The sequence below is a fragment of the Chroicocephalus ridibundus genome, chromosome 4, assembly GCF_963924245.1.
Source record: "Chroicocephalus ridibundus chromosome 4, bChrRid1.1, whole genome shotgun sequence".
NCBI classification, from domain to species: domain Eukaryota; kingdom Metazoa; phylum Chordata; class Aves; order Charadriiformes; family Laridae; genus Chroicocephalus; species Chroicocephalus ridibundus.
In genome coordinates this window covers 75391520-75418991 of record NC_086287.1, presented here as the reverse complement: position 1 = coordinate 75418991, position 27472 = coordinate 75391520, and the positions used below count along the sequence as shown (strand labels likewise).

The following is a 27472-nucleotide window of genomic DNA, read 5'->3' as shown; positions in this document are numbered from 1 at the left end:
TACAAATATCTAGAAAATCTGAGCTGATGTACCCGGTAAACATCCCCGCTGGGAGGTGCACCATTCGTTTGGGAGGAGAGAAGCGTTTATAGAGCTCTTGCTCCTTTGAAGCCGTTTCCTGGTATTTCCATACCACTTAATAAAATAACCAGGCTGTATCGGTGGTATTTATTACCTCAGGATAATCAGTCCTTCTCCCACTTCTACCTTCAACCGCATTTGCATCATTCTTTTGTGCCACGACGAGAGAAAAGTAGCTGCTTTCCTCCCCCAGCAGTGATGTGGTGCGCTGAGGACTGAGCCAAGGAGGGGTGTGTGTGTGTCTGCTTTTTCCAAGCACCCGTAAGGGCTTCCCGATTCAGCTCCAGCCCTCCTCCGAGCAATCCGGATTGAAATCTCCCTCCTGCTTATCTTCGAAGCTAAAGGAGAAACGCAAATTACTCCACATTTCAGATGTGGTAATGATAAGAAGTTTTAGGAGTCAGAGTGGGAAACAGCGAATTTCCCTCCCTTCTGGATGCTGAGTAAAGATCCCAATTTCCTTGCTTTATCCAAATCCGTCCTTTTTAATGAGTGTGAGGAGGGCAGCCTGGAAAGTGAAGCCGTATATTTCTCATGTTGATGTCTTGCCATAATAAACCAAAGGCAAAAGTTTCCGGCCGAGCACCGATCTGTCTGAAGCGTTTGTGATTTTTTTTTTTTTGGTCATTTTTACATTATTTTGTGAATTTTTAGCATATTACGAGGGGGTAAAAAAAATTGGGACAACAGTAATAGTTCATTTTTTTTAATTAAGTTGCTAAGTCTGTTCGTGCCTCCATATATATTCATTATTAGCAAATTTTCTGGCAGTCAGATTTGCCAACTATGTATTTTAAACGCTTGTTAACATAGATACCTCAGTAATTCACTCCCGCTTGCTATTCAGTATGCCTTCCACCATGACTTTTCGAATGCGAGGTTGATATATATATGACTAATTCCTCACAGCGTTTTGCAAGAGGGGGATGGCTTATGCCTTGTTTATAAAGGGATCTCACATGGGATTCCTGAGCGTGTGGGTATTGCCTTGCATAGGAAATCGCAGCAGAAGCGGGATGGTTACTCATGATCCCAATCCACTGGGATGCATGTCGTAAGATGAGCGTCTTTCTCCTTCCTGGATTCAGTGACTCGTGGCAGGATTCACCTGCCTTAATTGCAGCGGGTAAACGTTATGTACCAAAAGCTGAGCTGGTCACCCCCGTCTTGGTCTTGTGAAGGGAACCGGGGAGATCCAGAGCGCTGGAGTCATCTTCCTCCTGCGGCCCTGAAGGATCTCAAGGCAGACATCTGCCTTCTAGACGGGTAAAGCCAGGTGAGAGGAGTGTGGCCCCGGCACCCCCTCATCACCCCCATTTTGTCAGCCCGTGGGTGTGCTGCTCTTCACCTCCCGGCAGACTTTTGGCGAGCGAGCAGATGGAGCAAGGCTCCTTCACGGAGAGGAGCTGGCTAAGAAGCACTTCATGAAAAACATCAGCTCCCTGCTGTGATTTTGTGAACAAAGTGGTACAAACCTCATCAATGATTTATTCAAACACAGGCGCTTTGTTCAAGTAAAGAACTGACGGGGAAAAAAAAAACCAAACCAAACAGAAAATAAGCTGTTGTAGGTGATAGGGAAGCTCATCTCCAGTGTTCAGACTGGACAGGCTTCCAGGCAGCATCAGAAGCTTTTCCTGAGTGCAAACCATTACTGCTTTTTTTTTTTTTTTTGAGATGTGAGATTTTTTCACTATACGTTTTCCCTAAAAAAAAAAAAAGCAGCATTTGTTTACTGGACTTTCTGGTTTTAGTGTCAGCATTGCCAAAACATAGTGTGAGAAGAAGGCTTCTTAGCATCCCAACTGATAAAATAACCCTGCTGAGATCTTCTCACCAGGCGCCAGCCCATGTATGTTCCCATACCCCAGCCTGGGGGACGTCGCAGGGGTGTTTTATTTCCTCCAGGGCTGGGCTCACACCTGCAGGGTAAAGCTGCAGCCCCCGGGAGAAGATTCTCCATCCCAGGATTGCAGAAACCGGTGTGGGCTGTCTGATGGGTCCCTCCACGCAGGCCTCCTTCTGCTCCACCTCCTCCAACCAAGGGCCCGTGCTGATGTCAGGATGTTTAGGGGATACGTACATATAAATATATTTTTAGAAACGCTGGATCAGGGAACGGACTGCCAAAGCAGCAGGTTTTGGTAGGAGCCCAGTGTGGTTTTGAGCCCCCCCCGCCCCAGTGCTGGAGCCCGTTGCTGTCTCTGCAGCGTTTCCCCAAGGCCGGATCCTGCAAAGGGCTTGGTGCTGCTGCTGAGCACCCTGACTTGTGAGATGCCCCTGCTTCTCCGTGCTAAAATAAGTATCTCATCAGCTGGAGAAAACTGTCAATCATTTGAGAGCGCTCCTTATGCCCTCTCTCTCCCCCCCATTAAAAAAAAAAAAGCGATAAAAGATAAATGAAGCCTCACCTTCTTCTCTGTTGGCTTTCTGACGAGAGGGGCTAGATAGCCATGGTATTTAATTGCTGTTTATATTTCTCACCTTAAAAGACAACTGATTATTTCTTCCTCATAAAAGGAGAAAGCAGCAATTATCTCGTGCTGGAGGAGCTCATAAAGTATCAGCAGTAATTAGATTCAATAGTGGAAGGTCTCATACAGCAACACAAAATCTGTCATTGTAATTATTTTCCAATACGGCAATGTCCGTGCCGCGCTGAAATGATGGGAAACGCAAAGTTAAATTGGAGAGAAAGGAAATCAACTTTCAGCATCTAAAAAAAAAAGAAAAAGCTGACGGCGGAAGACGTTCTCATATAATTCTCATTTACTGTTTTATAGTGCGGTCGGCAAATATCAAAACCAACGTGACCGGGAAGGACGCGATTGGTGTGTCCGGTATCAGTGAGAGCTGGGGGGCCGGAGCCGGGTTGAGCTGTTCCCCCCACTCGAATACTGACCCCCCCCCTCCCCGCCTTGGGCTGTGGGACGGTGCCCAGTCGATGTCCCCACCATCCCCGCCAGCCTCGAGGGGGGACAGGGACGGGGGAGTGGGGGGGAGGGAGCTGGAGGGACAGTTACCACTCAACAACCCACATGCCCTGGGAAATGTGCTTTAGCTTGGTTAAAAAAAAATGAAAAGCACATTTTGTCGGTTTTTTTGAACCCAAGAGGCTCAATTATCCCGGTTCCTGCTGGGTACGGCTCCCATCCCCTGCCGCACTGGGGTTGCTCCTGCTCCCCGCTTTTGCCAAATCAGCATTTTGCAGCACCGAGCATGGAAAGATTAGCACAGCTGACCTTTAGCGGTGAGGCACACTTTAAAAGAAAGCTGCAAAGAAGTCCCAAAAATGCTGAGTGAGGAATGCTCTCAAGGACAAAGCAGCTCAGATTTAAGGTCAAATCGTTCCTTCCTGGAGAAGCTCCTGTTGGGCACCGGGGGGGTCCAAGACATGCTGGTGGCTGTCCTTGGTGTGTCCCAGATGGAAGGAGAGGGCTTGGAAAGCAGAATTGCACAAAATTGGAGCCAAAATTGCAGCAACCCCCCACACATATACCGTAGTGAAATGGAGGTGATCTCTCTGGTGGGATGGTGGAAAGGCTGCGCCACTCTGCTCCGGCGAGGCGAGGGATGGGTGAGCGGAGCAGGGGAGGGGATGCTGACAAATCCAGTGGGAATACGGAGAGTGGCTTCAGGGAGGAGAGACGGGCAGCAGGAGGGGTTTATGGAGGAGGCCTGAGGACCTGCGGGTGGCCCTGGACCACCCTCTGCTTGAAGTTCAGCATCGCCTTTGGTCCTGGAGCAGGGCACGAGGAGATGTAAAAGATGGTGTTTTACTCATTGCTTGCTTGCTGCCAGCTCCATTGCCCTTCTAGCACTTGCCAAAATCCGTTTAATGGACCGGGAGTGGAAATACGACCAACTGGTGACACATCGCAACCCCCCCCCCCCCGAGAGCCTTCTTGTGTCAGGTTGCCAAATACCACATGTGTGCCTTATGGACGGGCACCGTACTCAAATCAGCTGCAAATACATTTTCCCCTGAGAATCATTATTTAGCTGAGAGAATATGTAAATCATAAAGGGAAAACTGAGTGTACTGACCCTCCGTGCCAGCTGCTGATGCTCCAGCAGCGCTGGGGAGCCGGGAGGTGTGTACATACGGGTGAATAGGGGGCTGCCTGCGTTACTCGTGAGTTAAAACTGTTCCTGCTGCCATTCTCCCTTCTTGTCTCTGCCTTATGACATCTTGTCGCTCCTGGGGCTCAGCAGGAGCTGCTGCGGTGGACCTCCTCTCCCCATGGCCACAGTCTGCCCCAGCCTTCAGCACGCTGCCAGGGAGCGCTTGTTTGAGCAGCTCGGTTACAGCCCCAGAGCGAGCACCATCTGCCACCAGTCTTGGATGCTGAAAATGATGGATGGATTTTTTTTTTGTTGTTGTTGCTTTGTAGCACAGTCCAGAACAGCAATATAAAGTGCTCTCATTTGCATTCTTACCTGCCAAAATTACGCTTGCCAAATATGATATTGCTCTTTTTTGAATGATGACACCTCAAGATAAAATAGTCAGTAGAAATAATCCTTAAAAAGAATCTTTTCCTCCTACCCTCTTAGCTAATCCTTTATCTCATCCCTTCATTTTTACTTGAGCAGGTTTTCTTCTGCTCTGCTGAACAAGCTTGGTGTTCCTACCAAGGTTGTCTGAGGTCCCTGGAGCAGAGAGCGTTCCTGCGGCAGGAGGCTGGCCTATGGCAGGGTGTCACAGCCACACGCTGGTACCAGCTCTGGGCAGTGCCCAGCCTAAACAGTGTGAGCTGCTTGGGGCTTCCGAAGGTGCTGGGAGGGCTGGAGCCCCTCTGCTGTGAGGACAGGCTGAGAGAGCTGGGGGGGTTCAGCCTGGAGAAGAGAAGGCTCCGGGGAGACCTTCCAGTCCCTAAAGGGGCTCCAGGAAAGCTGGGGAGGGACTCTGGAGCAGGGAGGGGAGCCATGGGATGAGGGGGAAGGGGTTTAAACTGAAAGAGGGGAGATTTAGCTGAGATCTGAGGCAGAAACTGTTTGCTGTGAGGGTGGTGAGCCCCTGGCCCAGGTTGCCCAGAGAAGCTGTGGCTGCCCCATCCCTGGAGGGGTTCAAGGCCAGGCTGGATGGAGCTTGGAGCAATCTGATCAGTGGGAGGTGTCCCTGCCCAGGGCAGGGGGTGGCACTGGGTGGGCTTTAAGGTCCCTTCCAACCCAAACCATTCTATGATTCTATGATTCCCATAGACATCATGACCTGGCTCCAACTCAGCTCGCACCGAGCCATGGTGGTTACATGAGCATCAGCTGAGCTCTCCTGGTCTAGGCTTGAAGCCCATGGGATACCACTGCAGCACAGCACTTCCGTTGCGTCATCTTTCATCCTGGGCAAATTCGTACCCTACCAGACATCACGCTGTCCTTCAGCGAAGTGCTTCTCTGGCTTCCTTGCTGCCCAACGCGGGAACAGCTTATCTCCTGGTACTTTGTACCTGGCTGAACCCCGGGAGATGCTGCCCACCTTGCCATGGTCTTCCCCCTTGGAAGCGTTTGGCTGTTCCCTAGGGGTCAGGATGTTTGCTCAAATGGCCCTTTGCTGGGGACGAGTTTGCCTTTTCTGAGGGGACTCAGAGCGTCGTCCATCCTCACCTTTGCAGCACAGAGAGGTCTGCCTTGGTGGGGTGGGAGTTGTTTTGGGGATTGTTAGCTCCTTTTTTGCCCCTTTCGTGGGTGGGCGGTTTTTTTGAATCACTCCTATAATGCAATTAAAGGTGTATCCATGGTGAATGGTTTTGGCTGAAAAAAGAAAGGAGTGGGAATGCGGCAGGAAATTTTGAATGTAACTTCTCTGGTCAGAAATGCTGAACGGTTTCAGTATCAATTCCTATAGCAAAGAAAAATGACGTGGATTTCTGGAAAAGTTATGGAACTTTATATTTCAATAATAGTGTAAAAGGAAAAGAGGCATATTTCTTTAGCTTATCAGAAAGTATTTCTGCAACTCTTCCCCAAAATTAATTTTAAAAAAATATTGCACCGCAAATTTAAGCAGCAAGTGCTACTCCAGTTCTGCAAGAGCTGAATTTCCCCCAAGTTTTCTGTTCATACTCCAGACCAGAAAGCCGATTCTCCGTGCGATGCCATCCGGAGCGATTGCCTTGCCAGCCCCGCAGGGCTGTATGTGAGATCCAGCCGGCCTGCCAGTCTGCCGGGGAGCGCGGCGGGGAGATGAATCTTAAGAAAGTCTCTCTTGGAGTTTATTTTTAGACGAAGATGTTTATTCACTGCTCTTCTGCTTGTCTGTCGCTGCAAAATTTATGTCCCTCCTCTCACTCCGAGAAGGAAGAGCATCTTCACTGGAGGTCCTGCTTGTGCTGCCCTGGCTCTCACGGACCTCCTGTAGGACGTGGTCTTCCTCCTCCTCCCTCCCGTTTTAAGGCACTTGCTCCTGGGATTAGTTAAATTATATGGTGAGGGGAACAAATAGCGCTTCCCCATGAACGCTACAGGCATGGGGCAGGGTGGCTGGAGAGCTGCCTGGCAGAAAAGGACCTGGGGGTGTTGGTCGACAGCCGGCTGAATGTGAGCCAGCAGTGTGCCCAGGTGGCCAAGAAGGCCAACAGCATCCTGGCCCCTATCAGCAATAGCGTGGCCAGCAGGACTGGGGCAGGTCCCACCTCGAGTGCTGTGTCCAGTTTTGGGCCCCTCACCACAAGAAAGACACTGAGGTGCTGGAGCGTGTCCAGAGAAGGGCAACGGAGCTGGTGAGGGGTCTGGAGAATAAGTATTCTGAGGAACGGCTGAGGGAGCTGGGGGTGTTCATCCTGGAGAAAAGGAGGCTGAGGGGAGACCTTCTCGCTCTCTGCAACTCCCTGAAAGGAGGGTGCAGCCGGGGGGGGTCAGTCTCTTCTCCCAAGGAACAGGCGATGGGAAAGAGGAAACGGCCTCAAGTTGCGCCAGGGGAGGTTTAGGATGGAGATTAGGGAAAATGTCATCACGGAAAGGGTTGTCAAGCATTGGAACAGGCTGCCCAGGGCAGTGGTGGAACTACCATCCCTGGAGGTGTTTAAAAGCCGGGCAGACGTGGTGCTGAGGGATGTGGGTTAGTGGTGGGCTTTGTTGGTGTTGGGTTGATGGTTGGACTCAATGATCTTTAAGGTCTCTTCTAACCATAGCAATTCTATGATTCTATTCTATGATTCTATATATCTACCAGACGTCTTGCCAAATAGCCTGAGAGCAGCTTTGAAGGAGCCACCAAAAGGAAAGGCAGGGACCAAGTCAACACTTAACCAGCTGGCACAACCAGGCTGCGCCTTCAGCAGCTTGACCGTCCCACGTCATTACGTCTGCCGGGTCTTTTGAGTAGGTCCTGTTTGGAAAACAAAATCTGTACTTTGCTTGGAAAATGGAAATAAAATATGTATTAATTTACGGTCTTGTGGATACTAAATACAGCTAATTAGGAACTTGTGTGAAGGGAAAGGCTAATTATAGCCAGAGTGTTCAGAAGTAGGAGGCCAAGTCTGTTCTTTGCCTGATAAGTAAGTGGACAGAGTGCAAAAATGCCATATGCCTCTTGATCCGTAGGTGACCTCCGGGGTGTGCTGCATAGCACGTGCGTGGGCCAACAGCTGCCTGCCCTTCACATCCACGTGGCTGCAGCCAGACATGGTGGTGTTATATTGCAGCAAGGAGCTTTTCTGATAATGAGAAGAGGGAAGTCCTGTGACAAATTGCTTGGGAAGGGTCCAGGGCAGGAAGCCTTCAGGACCAGACAAGGCAAACGTGAGCTGAGAAGTGGCTGATGCCAAGATTTATAAGAGGAGAATTTTATAGCGAACGACTTTTAAAACCCATGTGATGCCGTCTTTACTTTTTTTATCTGAACAGGTGTCTCATTTGATTTTTTAGAGCCTTTCGGGAAGGCTGAGGGTCTTTCATATGTTAATGATTTCATTTATCAACTATTTAAGTGTCTGTTCTCTTCAGGTTTCTTCTACTGATTATGTGCCAGGCAATCAGTTTTGGGTCTCCGCTTTTGAAGGGATTTAAGAGTCGGGTGGAGGGAAAGGAGCGAGAGGCAGGTCTGAGTGTTATTCTAATTATAAGAAAATATCTCTTGGAAGAAAACAGGCAATTATGAGCAACGAATTTAAATCAGCCACTCGGAGGCTACAGCACAACACATGCCTGGTGGTTTTTAAAGGGGTGAGGGGGTGGAAGATAACCTCTCCGTCATCCTGGAATGAGGTTTGACAGGGGTGTTTCATGGCCTGGCAGTGGGTTTGTTGTTGGGTTTGGGTTTTTTAACTGGAGGGAAGGTGTGGGTGAAACAGAATTGGCTTTGGTTTCCATTTGAAAAGCCTCCTGCGTTCGGTGCCATCGCTCCGTGGGCGCGCTTTGGTGGTGGTTGGAGTTAATAAAAATTGGAGAAGCCGTCAATGTCCCCAGGCTTGGTAAATGTCAGCCAATTTGGCCGATGTTGCTGAAAACCAGGGCTGGAGAGCCCCATCGGTCAGGCGGTAACGCTGCGAAGCAAGGCGAAGGTGCGGGGCTGTCGCAGGGGGGGTCTCTGAGTCGTGGGTGGCGCAGGATCATTTATATTTTACATCCTGTAGTCTTAACGAGATAAATAGTGACCTTTAAAAATGCCAGCAAAGAAACTTCGAGATGCTCAATAACATCGGAAAAATCTCCTTTTTCAGCCATTTGATACGCACAGGCACACAGCCACGAGAGCCCGGTTTTAGGCATTGGTTCGCAATGCCCGGTGAGGGATGCTGGGCACCGGTGTTGGCACCAAAATCCCAGCTGTGGCTTGCACAGGTAGCACATCACAAGGGTGTTTTCATTACTCTGTGCCAGAATTTGGGCAGATGTGGGGCAAGTGCATATGGAAGTGGAAGGCTGGAAGAGCCGTGGCAGGGCTTTGAGCAGCCTGTGCTCCGATGTGTGCGCCCACCGTGTGAAGAAAGAGATGGGATGGGGCTTGGACCTCAGCCTGGGCAGACCAGAGGACCCAGCACTGGGCGATATTTCCCCAATTGCTGGTGGCTAAAGCAAGTTGTCCTTTTCCCACGCCTGCCTTCTCTCATTTTTCAATGTCTCTGGCTCACGCCCCGGGTTGTCAAACAGCGAGGCTTTCCGAGGCTCTCCTGAGAGCCGTCCCCTGCAGAAATCTCAAGGCCGTCCTTTCAACGAGGCTTTTACGTTTGCTCCTCGCTGCGGATGTGCGCAGCCGCCCGTTCGCAGCAGCAGACGTCAAGGCCGGGCGCCGGGGACGTTGCAGAGGGAGAGATGCCTTTTTTCACCCTCCTCTGCCTCTTTAGAGGCCACCATGCTCCTTCCTCAGCCGAGGCTTGCCAGCGAAACACTCTGTGGAAGGGTAGTATCTGTGGTGCCGAAGTCTTTCTAACCTTGAACTAATGGACCAGCTGGATGGAAAAGAGCAGGCTTGGAGATGTGCCTCTCCAAGAGCTTCTGTCACGAAGCAGCTTCATTGCGCAGCAATTATTATATTATCTCCATAAATATTTTAGCTTCTCAAGCACAGCCAGGAGGAAATAACTCTTCAGGGTGGAATTAATAAGACCAAACCTCATTAAATCTCCCTAGGACAGACTGACAAATGTTTTAATAAGACGATGGGAAGGATTCCTTTGGAGCTGGTCTTCTTAATGACTTGTTTTTGCAAGGCCGAGTAAGACATTCGCCAGGGGAGGGCCTGAGGGACTGCTGAAGAGTCTCGGTCTGAGCACACGCGTGTCAGACCCGGCTCCTGCGAGCAAATGTCACAGCTGGGTTGGCAAACGGCCAGAGGTGGTTAAATGGAGAGAGGGGGCGGGGAGGGGGGGAACGTGCTGCTCTTTTGATTTCAGAGCTATTGGACTGACTGGCCTGCCAAAAAAGTACCAGGACTCCGCGCACACCCCGATATTCCTCTGCCCCGCCTGGCGTAGCTTCGTGCGCAACATCCATCCGTGCAGAGCGCCGCGGTGGTGGGGAGTTAAGCTGAGTTTTAAAGGAACGCGGGAATCGCCTCTTTAATTTTTCCTAAAGCTGAACCAAGATTATAGGCAGTGGGAATAAAATCCAAACGTTTAACTACACGCACCCTCACAGCCTTATATTCTTAGCAGCCGGCACCAGTCCGTGTGCTCAGACAGCACTCGGCTTCATAAATATGGTTTTCCAAAAGGAGCAGGACCTGTTCACAGGAGGCTCGGGTAGGGCTGGTCAGGGAATTGTTCCGTGGCGTTCACCGGAGGCAGGCTGTAGAGCCTTGGAGAGCAGCAGAACAGTGGAGGCAAATAGCGGCACGTTACCCCACTTATTTGACGCATGGATTGAAATGGAAAAGCAGCCGGTGCGCTCCTTGCACCTCTGGAAGGGAAACGGAGCGTGGGATAAACAGCACGGAGCGAGCAGAAAATCAGCCGATGGGCTCGGAGTAACCGTGGGCAATGCAGTGCGTCCATCAGAGAAGAGGACAAGGCAGCGGTGGCGCAGATCTCGCTAGAAAGGGACGATAACGGGGAATGGCTGTAGTGCTGGGGGCAGCAGCGGGGTCTCGGGGCGGGGGGACCCGGATGCAGCCCCCCGCTCCGTGCCCCGCTGCATCCAGCCCCCACACTCGGCACGGCAAACCACGTCCCAGAAAAACAGCACTTTTAATTAAAAGAATAATCCAATCAGCCGCTCGAAGGAGCGTGCACAGGTCCGTGTTCAGCAGCAGGAGCCCCTGGGGGCCTGCGTTAAATCCGTGAGGAGGGACACTGCCCCCAACCACCGGGAACAGCCGTTCCCTGCCGGAGCCGTCAGATCCCCCGCGCCAGCAATCAGCGCAGGGCTGGGCGCGAGAGGTAATCAAAACCTATCCGTAATTATAGCAGGGCCTGTTTGAGCGCCTGATTAACGTATTTACGCCTTGGTTACGGGCAGGCTGCTGGTTGCAGGCAGGCAGCAGCCGTGGAGTTTGGGGGGGTGGGTGGGGGGACCGCAAAAGAAATTGTTTCGGATCCCAAATGAAATGGTATGTCTTTGCCAAGGAGATGTATCGATTTAATACACCCTCCTTAGCCAGAGTGTGGATAGTGGAAGATGTGTTAAATGATAAAATAGTTGCCTGGGCGAAGGGGTGGATTTGGGCCGGTCTGGGGCTCTTTCCAAAGGCTGCCGGCAGAGGAAGATGAAGGGTGAGGTGCCTTCACGGCGAATTCAATACACTGCCTGTACAGAATTGTTCAGGTGTGATGTGTATGTCTGTGCGTATATATGTATAGGACCATGCTTGGAAAGAATACACACACACATATATATATCTAGGGTATATTGCACATTCTGAGCGAGTTGTGCCTATTTTTCTAGGGAGAACAGAGACCGTCCAGCTATCCAGGAATATTTGTGAAAGCATTCAAATTTTTTCCCCCCATCCAAATGCTCAACAAATGTTTTCGCATCCCTGCCTTGGCTCTGTTGCTGTTTATTCATCTGGCGGTGGTGCCTGTGCTTCTCACGGAGGGGGCCAGTGCCGTGCTCCACCAGCTCCGCATCGCTGGTCCCGGGGCTGCCTGTTCATCCCTCTCCTTGCCTGCCCAGGGCGAGGGAAAACAGGGCAGGACTTGTCAGGAGATGTCTGAGCTCAATGTGGTGGCCCTGCTGTCCCGGGGGCAAGGGCTCGGTTTGCAAAAACGCAGAATCAGCCCCCTCTGTAGCAGACGGGGAAGGCAGCCAGCCCCAGGAGGCTGCGGGGTCTCGTGGCAAGTCGCCCTGGTAAAATAAGGCAAAATCCCCAAAGGGGAGAGTGAGGAAGACATCGAACTTCAGTTCCCCTGGTGAGGCAGAGGCGGTCCCGAGGCAGTCCCGATGGGGACACTGCTCCATCGTGCTCCTCATCCCTGCTCATCCGCGTGACTGAGCCGTGACTCACTGGCTGTGCTTGGTTTCGGGGGGTTATGAATCTCCATGATAACAACCAGCAGGTGAGCGGGTTTTTCTAAGTTGGCTGACCTTGTTTTCAAACACCGCCAGGCCGTGGAGGAAGGAGGAAGGATCTTACCAATGCTTATAGATACTTAAAGGGTGGGTGTCAGGAGGATGGGGCCAGGCTCTTTTCCGTGGTGCCCAGTGACAGGACAAGGGGGAACGGGCACAAACTTGGACATAGGAAGTTCCATCTCAACATGAGGAGGAACCTCTTTGCTGTGAGGGTGGCAGAGCCCTGGCACAGGCTGCCCAGAGAGGTGGTGGAGTCTCCGTCTCTGGAGACATTCCAACCCCACCTGGACGCGTTCCTGTGCCACCTGCTGTGGGTGACCCTGCTCTGGCAGGGGGTTGGACTGGATGATCTCCAGAGGTCCCTTCCAACCCTACCATTCCGTGATTCTCTGAGATAACTTGGAGGCGACACTCAGTCTTACGGGTTGTGTTTCTGAGGTTTTGATGATCTCCGGCCAGGGAGATCCCCCCTTCTCCTGCCCAGTCTTCTGACGCATCTCCCCGTATCCCACACCGATGCCGGCTTTCCTCCCTCTGACCCAGACGTCGGATAATGGTGGTGCTGGTGGAGCACACTGGGCTGTGCTGGGGAGCTCTGGGGCTGTGGTCCTGCTTGGAGAAAGGCTGAAAAGGACTGGAAAAGGCAGGGTGCCATGGGTGCTGCTAAGTGCGTCCCCCAGACCCAAAGAGCATCCCTTGGTCTTCGGGCAGATCTGGAGCGCCCTGAGCTGGTCCTATCTCCGTTGGATCAGTGTCCGGGGACGGGCTGTGCTGGTGAAAGACCAACTCAGTGCACTGATCCCTGCCCTCCTTCCCTCTCCCTCCCTGCCACCCAGCAGGCCTACAGCAAGCAGCTGCAGCAGATCATGGACACGCGGCACTTTGCTTCAGCATCACTGTCCGGCGGTGCTCGCCATGTCATGTGTGTCCCCCAGAAACACTGTGGCCGTGACAGGGAGGGGAGCAAGTTTTTTTTTGTGTTAGAGAGAAGGCATTAACTGCCACGCTAGTTAGATGCTCAAAAAGCCACCAAGAAACTCATGTTCCCCTACCAAATCAGGGGTGACAAAGCAGCTCTGCCACCAGTTTCCCCAGAAGTGTTTTTCTTCAGCTCATTCTTCTTTTATGATTTAAAATAGGAGATAAAGGCCCTCTGGGTACTTGCAGAGCTGCTCCAGTTGCCATGGAAATAACCCTTGTTAATCACTTCGCCATAAAACAAGAATAATTTGCTTTGGGGAGCTTGGGGTACTCACGTTGTGCCGCTGTGTGCTCAGGTAACTGGTGGTGCTGGGACCACTCCAGTCTCACCCCCAGTTTGGTCATTGCTGGTGGCATGGAGGGAGCCAGGAGTCTCTGTCCCCATCTCATGGCACCAAGAAGTCATAAGTCCCAGAGCAGTCCTGTGCCAGGAGGTGCCGGCACGCAGGGACGGGCTGCCCGGTGAGGGTTTGCCTGGGCCACGTGCTGTCCCAGCAGGCACCGAAGGGTTGGAAAGAGCCTGCGGAAAACATGATGTGAGTGAGTCTGGGTTTAGAGAAGTCTTTTTTTCTCACCACAAGGTTTTTTAGCTCTGATGCTGAGTGGTTAGCTTCAGCCGGACATGATGCGGCCAGTGGCCTGGCTGGTGTTGGTCTGGTTGGGCTGGGGTCAGACCAGCTGGGCTGGTGTTGGACTGGTTGGAGCGGCATTGGGCCAGTGCTGGACTGGTTGGGCCAGTGTTGGACTGGTTGTGCCGGTGTTGGTCTGGTTGTACCAGTGTCGGTCCGGTTGTGCCAGTGTCCTGCCTCTGCTGGTGGCTGGCAGGAGGCAGAGGAGCAGGACCATGCCATGAGCAGGATGTAGCAATGCTGTGCTGGGGAAGGGGCCCTGGGTGCTTTGAGCAGATCACTCGTGCTGTTAAAGCATTTTATTAGGTGTTTTTCTGTCTTGGGAGGGTTTGGATTACCCCGGGAGCTTCTGTTGCTTGAACAGCTTGTCCTCCTCCACCAAAGCTCCCTGGGAACAGCCTGCCTCCTGCTGAAGGCATTCCTGCTCCACGGGCTGGCTCCATCCTCCATCTAGCCTCAAACAGACAGGGCTTTTCCTCTTCTCCCTCTTCAGAAAAAAAAAATCCAAATGCCGAAATATGCTAAGTCTCTTGTCTCACAGTGCGGGACCCGGGGGAGGCTGGCGGAGGACGGGGCGAGCTGCCAGAGCTTTCTGCCGCTGGCTTGAAGGCATCTGCAGCTCGTGGCTCCCCGGGGAGAGCCACGTTAGTCATCCCAGACCCCTTTTACTTCAGCGCTGGGTTGCCCGTACTGTTGTGGGCTAAGGCACTAAACAACACACTGAAGCTCCCAGGGGAGGGATCTCCAAAGCACAGGAGGGGCCACTTCCCGTACCTGCAGCCGCTGGCTCTCGCCGGGCAAGGCAATTGTAAAGTAATTTAAGATCACAGTAAAGAAAGCAACCATGGGGGATCACCTCTTTACGTTGCTTTATTTATCTATAAATGAAGCGGTGCTGATGTGCCTCCCTGCCCGCCCTCCCTCCCGTTGCAGCCTCCTCAAGTCTGTCCCAGGGGTGACGGATGCTGGAGGGGCTACGTACTGAGTGACCTATAGATCCTGGAGGGCTATATTGCTGGGTGACCTGTGGGTGCTGGAGGGCTATATGCTGGGTGACCTATAGATCCTGGAGGGCTATATGCTAGGTGACCCATAGATGCTGGAGGGCTATATGCTAGGTGACCCATGGATGCTAGAGGGCTATATGCTGGGTGACCCACAGATGCTGGAAGGGCTATATGCTGGGTGAGCTATAGATCCTGGAGGGCTATATGCTGGGTGACCCATAGGTGCTGGAGGGCTATATACTGGGTGACCTATAGATGCTGGAGGGCTGTATGCCGGGTGACCCATGGATGCTGGAGGGCTATATGCTGGGTGACCCACAGATGCTGGAAGGGCTATATGCTGGGTGACTTATAGATCCTGAAGGGCTATATGCTGGGTGACTTATAGATCCTGAAGGGCTATATGCTAGGTGACCCATGGATGCTAGAGGGCTATATGCTAGGTGACCCATAGATGCTGGAGCCCATAGAGCTCTCCCATGGATGCTGGAGGGCTACGTGCTTCCCGTGGGGTGGGACAGCCCGTGCTCATTCCTCCTGTGGTCCTTACAGTCGGGGACACAGAGGGGAGGAGGTCGCGGGTGGGATGTTGGACGGATGCTGCCCCAGCCGGGTGCCCGCCGGCGCTGGGTGGTCGGTGCAGGGTCTCACCGCGCTCCCTGTCTGCCTTGGCAGGTGTACGAGAGCGGCAGCAACGTGGACCAGTTCGTGACCCGCTTCCTGCTGAAGGAGACGGCGAACCAGACCCAGTCGCTGCTGAGCTCCGTGGAGAGCGCCGTGGACGCCATCGACGAGCAAACCAACCCCGCCAGGTCTGCAGCACCGCCTGCCCTCCTCCCCGCTGGTTTGGGTGGAGGGAGAGGAGGAGGATGGTTTTGCGGGGCGAGGGAAAACGCAGCAGACAGTGCGCAGGAGCCTCCCTTCCCAGCTTCCCGAGAGCTCTCAGGGCTTTCCTCCGCCGCTCTGTCCTGCCCTGTCCCTGACTCTCCCGCAGCCCGGAGGGTCCCTCTTGACCCTTTCACCCACGAGCGGTGCGGGGAGGGGGATGCAAACCGGGGGGGCAGCATCCCAGGGATGGACTGGGGGGCACTGACTGTACAGGGCTGCATCGGGGGCTCTTCTCCAAGCAAAGCTGTCCAGGTTGAAGTGTGGGCGCCAGTGGCACGGCAGCTGTGTCTGGCGTGTGCTGGGGACAGCCCGCGGCAGGTGGCTTCCCATGCCAGCGATACTGTCCCTCCTGCTGGGGCACCCAGTGAGTGAAATCCTCCGCAGGGGCAAAAGGTGCTTGTGCACGGGGGACAGGTCCCATGTGAGGGGACCGTCCCCATCCCAGCAGCCCAGCACATCTTACCAAGCTTGGAGAAGATGGAGGAGATGCTTTCAAGATTTCTCAAGTGCTGCTAGGGCTAAAACATAAGGGGTACCCGTCAGCATAGCCCAAACCTCAGCGGAGCCCCACCTTGGTGTCACAGTGTCACTCGCCTCCCCCGAGTACCATCGTCACAGGCTGTAAGCAGGACAGGTTGCCACGGAAACCGTTCATCAGCTGCTCATGAAGCGGATCCATCTCCTGCCATACCTGCTCAGGGGATGCCTCGGTTTCCCTGAGCCGCGGGCAGGCAAAGGGACCAAGGCTCGCGGACCCCAGAGAGCGAAAATCCCAGCCCCTGGCTGGGACGCCACACGACGTACCCGAATGCTTCATTTCAGCCAGGTCTCGGCATTTTGGGTTTCAACACCAGCATCAGGAGCGTCCCAGGGCAGTGTCAGCGGGCTGGTCTCGCAGGAGCCATTGCATTTGGGACACAGCGAGACCCTGGGCAGCTCTGGTGACATCTCACCAGCTTTCCTAGGAGAAATGCACTGGGTTCCATCACCCCGCAGCGCTTTCTTCTCCCCCTTTTGGAAGGAAACTGCTGGCCTGCAGCAAACCTTGCAAAAAACATGTGGAAAAAGCGCAAGCTCCTGGGAACCAATGCGGAGGAAACGAGTCCAACATCAGACGGAGCAATTAGAGCCCATGAAAGACTTTGCTGGCTTTTATTTGCTGACATGTGGGCCCAGTTCATAATGAGGAGTATTGTAGTTGTTTCCTCATGGTGACAATAGCCAAAAAAAACCCAAAATCACCCCACGAAATATAATCTCACACATCTGCATGGAGACAAAGGGGTGGCCTAAAAAGCACCGAAATAAAGGGCCGTAAAACGAAGTGCAAGAGCAGAGCATCCAAGCCTGAGACACCTCATTAAATTGTGATTAAAAAGAAGTCTCTGTCTGTTCTCGCCTAATTTCCTGCCTATTGACGGGGGATTATTCAGCGCTGGCAGTGGGATTATTACAGAGCCTGTAGCGACCGGGATGTTCCTGCCACCTTTATCGCTGTTCCCGCTTCCTTATCTTGGGGATGCTCTTTGGGAGCAGCTCGTCACGTCCCTGTGTGCTTGTTAGGTCCACACCAGCTGAGTTTTGGGGGCAACAGTAGCCTGGACATTGCTCCCTCGGCACCAATGGAGGCAGCTGGAATTGCCCGGGGTAGCCAGAGAGGGTAGAGAGAGCAGCCGGCTGTTGTTGTGCTGTCTCCAGCCGGGAGCCAAATGGCTGGTGAGAGATGCCAAGAGGAGCCAGGGCTCCCGGGCACCTCCATCAGCAGGCAGCCAGCGTGGAGCTGCTCTCGCTGGAAGGAAACGCTGGAAACCCCTTGAGCAGCTCAGTCTCTCCCTCTGCGGCTCAGGCTTCCCATCGGTGGAGGAGGAAGGAAAGAGGGGGTCATCCTTCCCAAAACCCATTCCCATCTCGCTGCACACAGATGGCGGCTGCAAACCCTGGTGGGGATGGCAGGTCTTAGCATCCTCTCTGGCTTCCAGATGAACGAGGGCCTGGGGGGACCGCTGAGGAGCTGAGGCTGGATGGTCTTTGATGTCTCAGGGGTACGTGTGTGCACACCCACTCCTTTTCTCCAAGAGGTGTTGCAGGATGAGCCAGGCTAAATGGGCTTTGTAGCCCCAGAGGAAGAAGCAAGGTAGAGGAGATGCTATGGTGGATGTGTCTCCATCCTCCAGGAGAACCGTTGCTGGAGCCTCTTGGTGGGACACCAACAGCCCGAGAGGATGAGGCCAGGTGGAGGAGATGCTATGGTGGCTGTGTCTCCCTTTGCCAGGAGAACCGTTGCTGCAGCCTGTTGGTGGGACACCCAGCCGGGCGGGCGGATGTTCCCTGCTCATGGGCAGCAGTTCGGCCATGGGCAGCCTGTGTGGTGCCCGTGTGACAGCAGCTTTTCCCGTGTGTTAGTCACCAACGCCATCCGACTGCAAACCCAGCCCCGCTAAGGTGCGGCCAGCTGGCCGGGCACAGCTACCAGTGCCCGAAAAAGTTGCGTGTGTCTGTTCAGGGGAGAAGAAGGTTGTGACCCCCCCCAGACCAGATGATACTGAAGGACGGGATGGGAGGGAAGCCCACGCTGCCTGTGTGCAGTGTGGGCACTGCTGCTCTCCATGGGGTCTGGCGTCGGTGGCAGAGCTGCCAAAAAGGATGCTTGTACCCGGCTCTGCCCTCCCTGACGGCCCGTGTGCTCTCTGGTTGCAGGCACTACCCCAGCAAGGCTGGCCACGGTCTGATGGACACCTGGTACGACAGCCCTGTGCCCAGCTACTCTCCCACCAGCCGGATGGTCCCCAGGGATTATGGGAAGAGCTTCCAGACTGGTAAGTGGTGGCCTCTTCCCAGCTGTGCTGGCAGCCTGGGGTGGCCCAGGGTGCTCGGGGAAGGGAGCTGTGATCCCAGCGGCAACATGGAGGTGATGCTCAGCGTCCCCGGAGGGCAGCGGGTCTCTCGGGGGTTGCCCATGGGTGCCTCTCGCTCCATCGCTGCCTCCCGGCTCCCCGCAGGTTCCCCCGACACCAAGGCGGAGGGCCTGGAGGGGCAGATCAACAGGCTGGCCGAGCTGATCGGCAGGCTGGAGGACAAGGTAAGGGCCAGCGTTTCCATGCGTGGGGCTGTCCCTTGGGTGTCCTCAGGGGCTTGGAGGTGGCCATGCCCGTCCCTGTGCCGTGGTGTGCACAGGCCGCGGGTGGGAGCTGGGTTGCTGCTGCTGGTGTTGGAGGATGTTAACTTCTGATGAACTGCCAGCAGCTATTGGATGTAGAATGATTAACTGGGCGTTTATTTAAACAAGAAAAAGACATAAGGAAGAAGTCAAAGGCTCTTGTAGAGGCAGTCTTACTCCATCTAGGGACTGAAGGAGAGAATGTCCCAGTGCAGGAGGTGTTTCTGAAATCCTCCTGGTTCTCATTTTCAGGGCAGAAGGGGAAGGGAGGCAGGAAGGCGGGGAAGGCAGTGGTTCAAGGCAGGAAAATACCGATTGCAGTTGCCAAAGAAATTAAGAGCATGCCAGGGGCTGGGGAAGGCACAAGTGAGCATTGAGGAGAGGTGGGTACCCCTGCTCCTCTGTCCCCGGGGCAATTCAGGGGCCGTGACAGGGTGACGGCTGTTTTGGGGCTGATGCGAGGAGGCGGTGTCGGGGATGTCGGCGGGGCTGGGAGCACGGGGAGCCTTGGCAGAGGGTCCTGACAGGAGGGCGCAAGCGGGTGTTGGAGCCTTCCCCTGTGGGGAAGGGGACATGGTCTGTCATGCCAAGTGCCGGGGAGGGGGGACATGCAGCCTCAGCCCACCCCCCTGCTTCAACTCCCCCCTTTTTCCCAGACTCTCTGGTTCGACCTGCACCAGCGGCTGTCGGACAGCGAGAGCACGGCTTGCACGGTGAGAGTCCCGCTGGGCTGCTGGCCTGTCCCTGCGGCATGGCATCCCACTGGGGTGGGGGTGTATGTCAGTCACCCTGTTTTTCGGGTCTCACGTGCGTCTGTGTTTTGGGGGGGGGGGGTGCCCGGCAGTACCTCCTCCTGGTGCGGGACGAGATGACGGTGTCGCACAAGCACCTGGGCGAGTTCAGCAGCTCCCTGAAGCAGTACCTGAAGAGCGTGGCCGGGGAGCGGGATTGCTTCCAGTGGGTACCGCCGGCAGACGCGCCTTGGGGGGCCGGGGGCTCGGGGGGGTTGGGAGGGTGCCCAGCAGCCCTCGCAGCAAGGGGCACCCCACCAAGTGAAGGACTGAGGCAAAACAGCCAGGATTTGGGGTGGGGGGGTGGGGGAGTGGGGGTGTAGTGATGCTCAGCTACTAAAACTCTTTTGCATGGACTCGGGGGGTTCTCCCCCGTCCTGGGCTGCTGGGGCTGAGGTCACCCCTCGGTGCCCACCCTATGGGGGGGGTGGGCCTGTGGCTGCAGAGGCCAAGGCAGGAGGGAGGCCCCATGGCTCTGGGCTCACCCCTCTCCCGGCTCCTGCCAGCGTCACCGCAGTGAAGCTGCCCGATGGGGTCACCTTCATCGTCTACGAGTTCTGGGAGACTGAGGAGGACTGGAAGAGGTAGGGGAGGGGGCGCAGAAAGCTCGGTTTTGGGTGGGAGGCTTGGGGTGCGGAGGGGTGTTGGAGCTGCCGAGCCCTGTCCCCTGTCTGGCGGCAGATCTGGTTCTCTGTCCTGGTGTTGTCCCTGTAAGAGGGGACGGGGGCCTGGGGGGGGGGTCTCTGCGCATCTCCCACCTGGGGATGCCTTTGGACATGGGGGCCAGGAGGTCTCACTGTGCTGGACCATGGCGGGTGCTTTGCCCAAGGGGAGGGTGTGCGGGATTGCTGGCACCCAGCCCCTGCTGGAGGGGTGGGGGGGGCTGGGATGGTGATCTGGGGGGGAGGCTGTCACCCCCTCTCTCCCGCCCGGGCACAGGCACCTGCAGAGTGCCACCTGCAAGGGCTTCCAGCACGTCAAGGTGGACACACTGAGCCAGCCCGAGGCCATCTCCAGCGTGGCCGTGCCAGGTAGGAGGGCGGCCGCCCTGCGGGGTGGGGGGACAGGGACCCCCGGGTGGCCAGCACTGCTCCGCTGTCGGGGAGTGGGGTGGGGGGGGGGCACAGGGTGGGGGACAGCGCGGGCTGGGCTGCGGGGGGGCGGACAGAGAGGGGTCAGGGTGATGCGGGGCCGGGCAGGGGTGACCCTCTGGTGCCATTCCCCCACAGCCGCCTGGTGCACCCTGAGCAGAGAGTGACCGCCGGTGCCGGGGGGGCCGCCAGCGCCTGTCCCCACTGTGGGGTGGCTGCGATCCCCAGCATGTCTGGGGCGGGGGGGGGGTGGGTGGGAGGTGTCGGTGTGACCTGTCTGCAGTGAAGGAAACCCCCGTGTGCGTCCCCAGCACCCCAGAGATCCCCCCCCACAGCTACCCCATCACCTGGGTCACCTCTCTGGGGGGCGTGGGGGGGTGTGTGCGTGCATGTGTTCTGGGGTGGGGTGTCACCCAGGGATCTGCCAGGGAGGGGCTGGCAGGGTTTTTGGGGGGCATGCCCCAGGCAGGGGCAGGCGGCGTGCGATGGGGAGGGGGCGAGGCAGGGGCGGGTGATGAGGAGCAGGGGTGGGAGTGAGAGGCTGGAGCTCCCCTGGGGGGGGGTAAGCTGGGGGTCCCTGCGTCCCCAGGGCCACCTGGGGAGGGGGCTGGGGTGTGAGGCTGTGCCTGGCACAGCGTGCGTGTCTGCCTGCAGGGACGGGGACCCGTCTCCCTGGGCGGGGGGTGGGGGGGGGGTGTCAGGGTGGTGGCAAAGGGGGATATCCCTTAGTCCTGCGGGTGCGGGTGGTCCCAAGGGGTTTCCTTTGTGCGTGGTCGGTGGCAGCGGGTGCCTTGCAGGCGTGGGGGTGGCTGCCCCCCCCCTCCCCCCTCCCCCCAGCCCCCTTGCCTGGGGTCTGTATGTCTGTCTGTGTGTCTGTCTGTCCGCCTGTGCGTGTGCAGCGCTCGTCCTGCCCCCACCCCGCCATGCCCGGGGGCCCCTCAGGGTGCGTGGCGATGCCCTGTCCTGTCTTTATTAGCCGCTGTACACTGGCGATGATGATGCCAAATAAAACCGCGATGGGATCCAGCGGTGTAGCCGTGTCCAGGGTGATGGGGCTGGGGGGGGTTGCAGTGGGGGGCTCATGGCGGGGGTCACGATGGGGGAGTCCATGGCCCCTCAGCGCAGCAGCCCCAGCACGGCCAGGGCAGCGCTCTGCCCGCAGACGAAGGCGCCGCCGAGGACAGAGAGGACGCCCCAGGCGATGAGAGCAGCCCTGCGGGGACATGAGCAGGGGGACGGTGGGACAGAGACAGCCCCCAGAAACGTAGCACCCCCGGCTCCCCTGGGTGCGGGCCCCTCCGCGGGGTCTCGGCCTCCTGCGCCGTGCTGCTCCGCATCGCTCCCGGCGGGTGGCCGAAGCCCCCAGCAGCCCCTGCGGCTCGTCCCCTGTGCCCGCTGCAACAACACACGAAACCCGGTCAAAAGCCTGGCAGCCGCCACCATGAGACCACCCCAGGTTCTGCCTGCGCCTAGTGGGGCACAGATCCGCATCGCCCCCACCCCTACTGCCACCCTTGTCCCCTCCCGGTCTCCATCCCCAGCCCTGCCACCCATGGGTCTGCATCCCCCTGTCCCCCCTTCCCCGGGCACACACCCCCCGCCATGGCTGGACACTGAGCCCCTGGGATGCGGCACTCACCACCAGACCCCGCTGCTGCTCCGTTGCGGGGCCGTCAGCACCGTGCAGCCTCCTGAGCTGCCCCGGGCAGGCTGGGACTGTCCCCTCGCTGTCCCCATCACCCCAGCTCCTGTTGTCCCCACTCCTCCAGACGGCGCTCCCGGGCTCACGCCCTGTCGGATCTCCCCGAGGGACCGCTCCAAGTCCTTGTTGCCCACCTGGGTGTCCCTGCTCGCCTCCTGCCTTGGCCCCCCCAGCACCCTGGGGGCCACCCTTGTCCCAAACAGCCATGGGGCCCCCCCAGGGCACCCTCTTGGCCAAGACCCCAAGGTCCTGGGGGTGCTGCCTCCAGCTGCCAGAGGGAACAGGACTCCCCACATCACCTCCACCCTCACTCAGACTCTGCTGCTCCCCCGCGGGGACACGATTTGGCACACGCTTACCCCAAAATGGGCCAGCGCCATGCCAGGGTCCCCCGACACGGGCTGCTGCCGTACCCTCAGCTGCTCCAGCCAGGAGCGGTGATGGGGACACACCACCCTGGCACAACAGCCGCTGACCACCTGATGGCACCGTGCCCCTCTGTCCCCCACCCTGACCCCCACCGGGCACCCCAGTGCCCCCACACCCCGCGGCTCTCCATCCCATACAGCCTTGCAAGGGGGCTGGTACCCGGACATCCCCCCCCCGATGCCTGGGCTCCTCCCCGATACCCAGGCACACTCCCGATACCTGGGCACATCCCTCGCACCCGGGGTACATCCCAGATACCCTGGCACATCCCGGATACCCAGGCACACCCCTGATACCCTGGCACAACCCCATTGCCCAGGCACATCCCCAATGTCCGGGCACATCCCCGATGCCTGGGCTCATCCCGGATACCCAGACACATCCCGGATACCCAAGCGCACCCCCATTGCCCGGGCACATCCCCAGTGTTGGGGTACATCCCTCCACACCCACCCTTCAGCCCCACCACAGACCCCACGTCCCCCAGCAACTGCTTCTGCTTTTAGTGCCTGCAGGTGTCCCAAAGCCTCCCCCTCCTCCTGGGGCTCCCACCTTGGCCAGGGTGACCCCTGGGGACCGTGCCCGGGCCGTGGGATGCTGCACCCTGCCCCTGCCCCGGCCCCCAACCCGCAGACACTCACTTTTTGCGTGGCCCGATGTTTCGTGTCCCGGTCATGCACACCAGGCACAGCCCTGCCATCATCACAGAAGCTCAGCCCCACCACCATGGCACCCCTCACCCAGGCCCCACCGCGGCATCCCCCACAAGCACGTCCCCCGCACCCCCAAAACGGGGCCAGGATGGGCCACCCACCACCACAGGCCCCCTGGTTCCTGCAGCGATGCTCTTGGCACCGGTGAGCCCTCCCCTCCCTCCCGTGGCTCACTCTTGCCTGGGAAGATGAAGATGAAGAAGGCGCTGATGCCCCCGATGAGCTCGATGACTTTGCCGATGTCAGGGACGAAGAGGGCGATGACGAGCGTGGTGGCCATCCAGGCCACTGTCAGTGCCACCCGGCTCCGCTGCTCGTGCGCCTCGGGCACCGCCACGGCCCCGCACTTGGGGGTCACCCACATGTCCCGCACCACCGACCTGGGGGGCATCAGGGGGGTCACGGCACCCAGCGGAGCTCCACTGGCCAAGGAGGGGGACACCCAGCTCGCCACCGCCCCCTCACCTGCCCAGCAGCACCACGATGGGGTAGATGGTGACGACGGAGATGCCGAAGAGCAGGCGAGCGACGATGACAACCGGGTCGTTCCCTGGGTAGGACATCAGGACATCGGACGCCACGGCCTCACCGAAGGTCATGTAGCCATAGAGCCCTGCCGACGGGGCGGCGATGGTGGGCAACCATGCCGGAGAGAACGACAGAGGAGCCCGAGGAGGATGGATGAGCCCTGGGGACAAGGGACCCCTGGGGCAAGGAGGGGGAAGGGCTGCGGCGCTGGGGTTACCGGTGAGGGAGTAAATGAGCAGGCAGATGAGCATGGAGAGCACGGAGACAGCGACCCAGTGGGAGAAGCTCTGGTTGCGCATGCTGCTGTAGATGGCCACGCAGGCCTCGTGGCACTGCAAGGCACGAGCGGGACAGTGCAGGGACAACCCCCAGCACCTTCCCTCCCACCCATGGGTGCCCTATCCCACTCTCCTCTGTCCTGAGGGGCTTACATCCTGCCCTGCAGCCACCTCTCTGTCCCCTTCCCTGGAAACCTCCTTGCAAGGGATGGTGTCCCCCTGGTCCGGCATGGCTGCCAGCACCACCCCGGCAGCCGGGGACAGTGGGGACAGGGTGACCTACCTGGAAGCCGAAGCAGATAGTGGGGATGACGCTGAAGACGGAGGCCCAGGAAGAAGCCCTGTGGCACGGGGGGAGGAAGCGCAGAGCAGAGGGCATGAGGCCCCCGGAGGCAGAGGGGACCTTAGTGGCATAAGCTGTGATGCCTGGATGCCACTGCGGGAACCTCTTGCCTGGTGATTTTGGGAGAAGGGGGGATTGCTGGGGTAAAAGTTAGGGCTGAGGGCTGGGCTGCCACCCACCCACCGCTGGCCCCAGCTCAGACCCCCCTGCCACTGCAGGCCACCTGCACTGTCTCCAGCCCTGCCCCATGCCACTGCTGACACCACAGGGGACAGAGTGGAAGGGATGCGGGGTGACACCCCCCACCCCCACCCCCCACCTGGAGGGCTGGGGGGGCTCAGGTGAGCCCAGGCTCTCTGCCTGCAGGTGGTACTTGAGGACGATGACCAGGGTGAGGTAGCAGGCGGCCAGCGTGCCCAGGATGCTGCCGGGGCATGGGAGAGTGTCAGCACATGGAACCCTGGCACCTGGGGGGGGGGGGGGGTGTCCCATGGCCCCACTGGGATCTGGGAGGAGGTGGCATGGGGCACAGGGTGCCCAGGTGGTACCTCGAGTATTTCTGGAAGCCAATCTCCCTGGGGACGGAGAGGGGGAAGATGACGAGGATGCAGAGAGCCGAGAGGGTGAAGCGCTGGTCCGCGTACCAGGGGGGCAGCGGGGGGGCCCCGCTCAGCGTCCCGTTGGGGTACAGGGAGTCACACACTGCGGGGGGCAGCGGGGGGGGTCAGCTGTGCCCCGAAAGGTGGCCCGAGGGGGTCAGGACCATGGCAGGGCCAGGGAGCCCCACATCCTCGGGGTGGGTCCCAAGAAACCCCTGGAGCTGCCCCCAGCCCACACGGGACCACCTTCCCCTCACTCCCGGCACTCACCGGCCCCGAGTGCGTGTGTGAGGTCAACTCACGTTTCTCCAGCTGGTCGCCCACCACCCTGAGGAGGGCCACGGAGATCATGAAGAGGTTGAGGAGGAAGCAGACCTCGCAGAGCTTCCCCACCGCCGCCCCGCACACCGCCCGGACGACCCCCTGGTAGGTGGGCTGGGCGCTGAGGGCCGCCGCGTAGCCCAGCACCGCCAGCCCGCTCACCAGGAAGACCAGCGAGCCCTGCGGAGACAGAAGCACCAGCCGGACCCTCCATCACCCCCCAACCCCCGCGGAGCAGGGGGATCCAGCAGGGCCATGGCCAGGGACCAAGTTGCCTTGTGGCCCTGGGTCACACGGGCCAGCAAAAGGATGGAGAAGCAGCCGTACGGGATACTTTGTGTTTAGATTTGGGGGTTTGAGGACATGGCGGGGATCAGCCACCAATTTTATTTCGGGTTGAGTTAAAAGCCAGCTAAAAGGGTGGCTGCGGATGCCAAAGAGCATCTCTAAGAAGGAGAGGGTCCACACCAGCACCCCCAAAAGCCGGAGCAGGAGAACCCCACCATCCCTTTGCCCCGTTCCCCGGGCCGGCAGGTTCCTCGCCATCCTCAAGGGGCTGCGTCCCCCGCAGCCCCTCGCCCCCGTCCCCCGCCCCGCATCGGGCACCCCCCGGTGTCCCCCCCCCCCCCTTACCATCTCCACCAGGAGGGCGGGGGCGGCCCCGCCGGCCCTGCTGAAAGCCCAGGGGAAGCTCAGCAGCCCCGCGCCCAGCGCCGACTTCAGCATGATGAAGACGGCGCCGGCGGAGGAGAGCCCGGCGCTGCCCCCCCGCCCCGCCGCCGGCAGCAGGGGCCGGCCCTCGCCCGCCGCCCGCTCCATCCCGGCGCCTCCCCGGCAGGGCTCTGGGACGGGGGCGGGCAAGGGGAGCGCAACCCCCTCCGCCCCCGCGGACCCCCCGCCCCCGTGGGGAGGGGGCAGGAACCGGCCGCGGGATCCCCCTCCCCACCCCAACCCCCGCCCAGGCAAAGCCCCGTCCCGATCCCACCCCCGGCTCGGGTGCAGGGGTGGGGGCATCGCCCCGAGACCCCCCCGTGGGCCAGCGGCGCGGGGGGGGACGACGACGGACCACGGTTCGTGGCATCCCGCTGGCCCACGTCCCGCGGGCATCCTCACGTCCCAGAGAGCGGTGGGAAAACCAGCAGCGCCAGCAGCTCCCAGTATGGGGCCGGGCTGGGGGCTCCCCGACGCGGCTGGGTTCCCCGCATCCATGGAATTCCCACCACGGGGCATTTTGGAGCATCCCGGGGCGGGGGGGGGGGACGGGGAGGCGGCTGCAGGCAGCGCCCGTCGGGCCGTTTGGCTGGTGGATGCGCCACTGCTCGCGGGGCGCAGGACGGGGCCAGCACCCCTCCGTGTCGCCACAGCAGACGAAAGCCCACCGGGGTGCTCCTGCCCGCCAGAGACCCTATCCCTATCCCATCCCTGCTCCACACAGGGAAAGGGGGTGCCAGGATAACAGGATGGGGCGACTGATGCTGCAGGGGACCCGCATGGGGGAGGCTGCACCCCACGGGGGACGAGGGGCCCGTCCCCTCCAGGGGGGGACACACAGGCAGCAGCTCTGTGCCGCTGCTGGTACATGCCCCCGCCCTGGGCTCAGCACACGGGACCCCAACGCTGGCTGACAGCCCCTAATGCATTTTTGATTTCCCAAATATGCACCCTTCTGATCTCAGTAAGACGGATAAAGAGACTTTAATCAGCTGCTAGGAGGAATTATGGACGGCTAATTGTGCCTGCCACCTCCACTACATCTCTGCCGCCTACGGGGCTTATAACCATTTAGAAGGGCCCTTCCAGGCCTTCATTAGCTGCACACCAAAGGCTTCGGAAATAATTGGCCTCTACGATTTAGAAATTGGCCACTGGGCTGTAAAATACCAGCCACTGGGAAAGGCTCTTATTCGGACTGGCGCTTTGACACAGCTTGACTCTGGTTTCAAGGCTGCAGCGGAGCTGTAATCTCTCATTAGTGT

General features: G+C 58.0%; 2 protein-coding genes across 3 annotated transcripts in view; one reads left to right on the top strand and one right to left on the bottom strand.

Annotated features, from left to right (window-relative positions):
* Positions 1-21053, top strand: part of NECAB2 (N-terminal EF-hand calcium binding protein 2) — an 85593-nt gene extending 64540 nt beyond the window's left edge. Inside the window, exons 6-13 of the mRNA XM_063334256.1 lie at positions 15332-15468; positions 18242-18360; positions 18544-18623; positions 19358-19414; positions 19546-19658; positions 19999-20076; positions 20432-20523; positions 20722-21053. Of these exons, the coding sequence (XP_063190326.1) occupies positions 15332-15468; positions 18242-18360; positions 18544-18623; positions 19358-19414; positions 19546-19658; positions 19999-20076; positions 20432-20523; positions 20722-20750 (705 nt within the window). The 3' untranslated portion in view covers positions 20751-21053. The remainder of the gene's footprint in view (positions 1-15331; positions 15469-18241; positions 18361-18543; positions 18624-19357; positions 19415-19545; positions 19659-19998; positions 20077-20431; positions 20524-20721) is intronic.
* Positions 21054-21407: 354 nt separating this feature from the next.
* Positions 21408-26315, bottom strand: SLC38A8 (solute carrier family 38 member 8). 2 transcript variants are annotated; one of them, XM_063334255.1, is made up of 10 exons: positions 26130-26315; positions 25478-25676; positions 25125-25278; positions 24896-25000; positions 24517-24574; positions 24173-24287; positions 23893-24040; positions 23608-23807; positions 23356-23407; positions 21408-21796 (listed from the first exon to the last, which is right to left on the bottom strand). In XM_063334255.1, exons 1-10 carry the CDS (start codon positions 26313-26315, stop codon positions 21700-21702), a joined length of 1314 nt encoding a protein of 437 aa, XP_063190325.1. In that variant the 3' UTR covers positions 21408-21699. The 2 variants fall into 2 exon arrangements, with proteins under 2 accessions (XP_063190325.1, XP_063190323.1); XM_063334253.1 differs by having other exon boundaries at positions 23893-24287; positions 26130-26232.
* Positions 26316-27472: the final 1157 nt, after the last annotated feature.

What these genes read in the sequence shown, in the direction of transcription:
- SLC38A8 (XM_063334253.1), bottom strand. Translation starts at nt 26,222, where the DNA reads ATGCTGAAGTCGGCGCTGGGCGCGGGGCTGCTGAGCTTCCCCTGGGCT. An exon ending in ATCGTGGTGCTGCTGGGCAG is followed by an intron (nt 23,808 to 23,892) that starts GTGAGGGGGCGG and finishes GATGCCCCCCAG; the next exon opens with GTCGGTGGTGCGGGACATGT. An exon ending in CTTCATCTTCATCTTCCCAG is followed by an intron (nt 23,408 to 23,607) that starts GCAAGAGTGAGC and finishes TGATGATGGCAG; the next exon opens with GGCTGTGCCTGGTGTGCATG.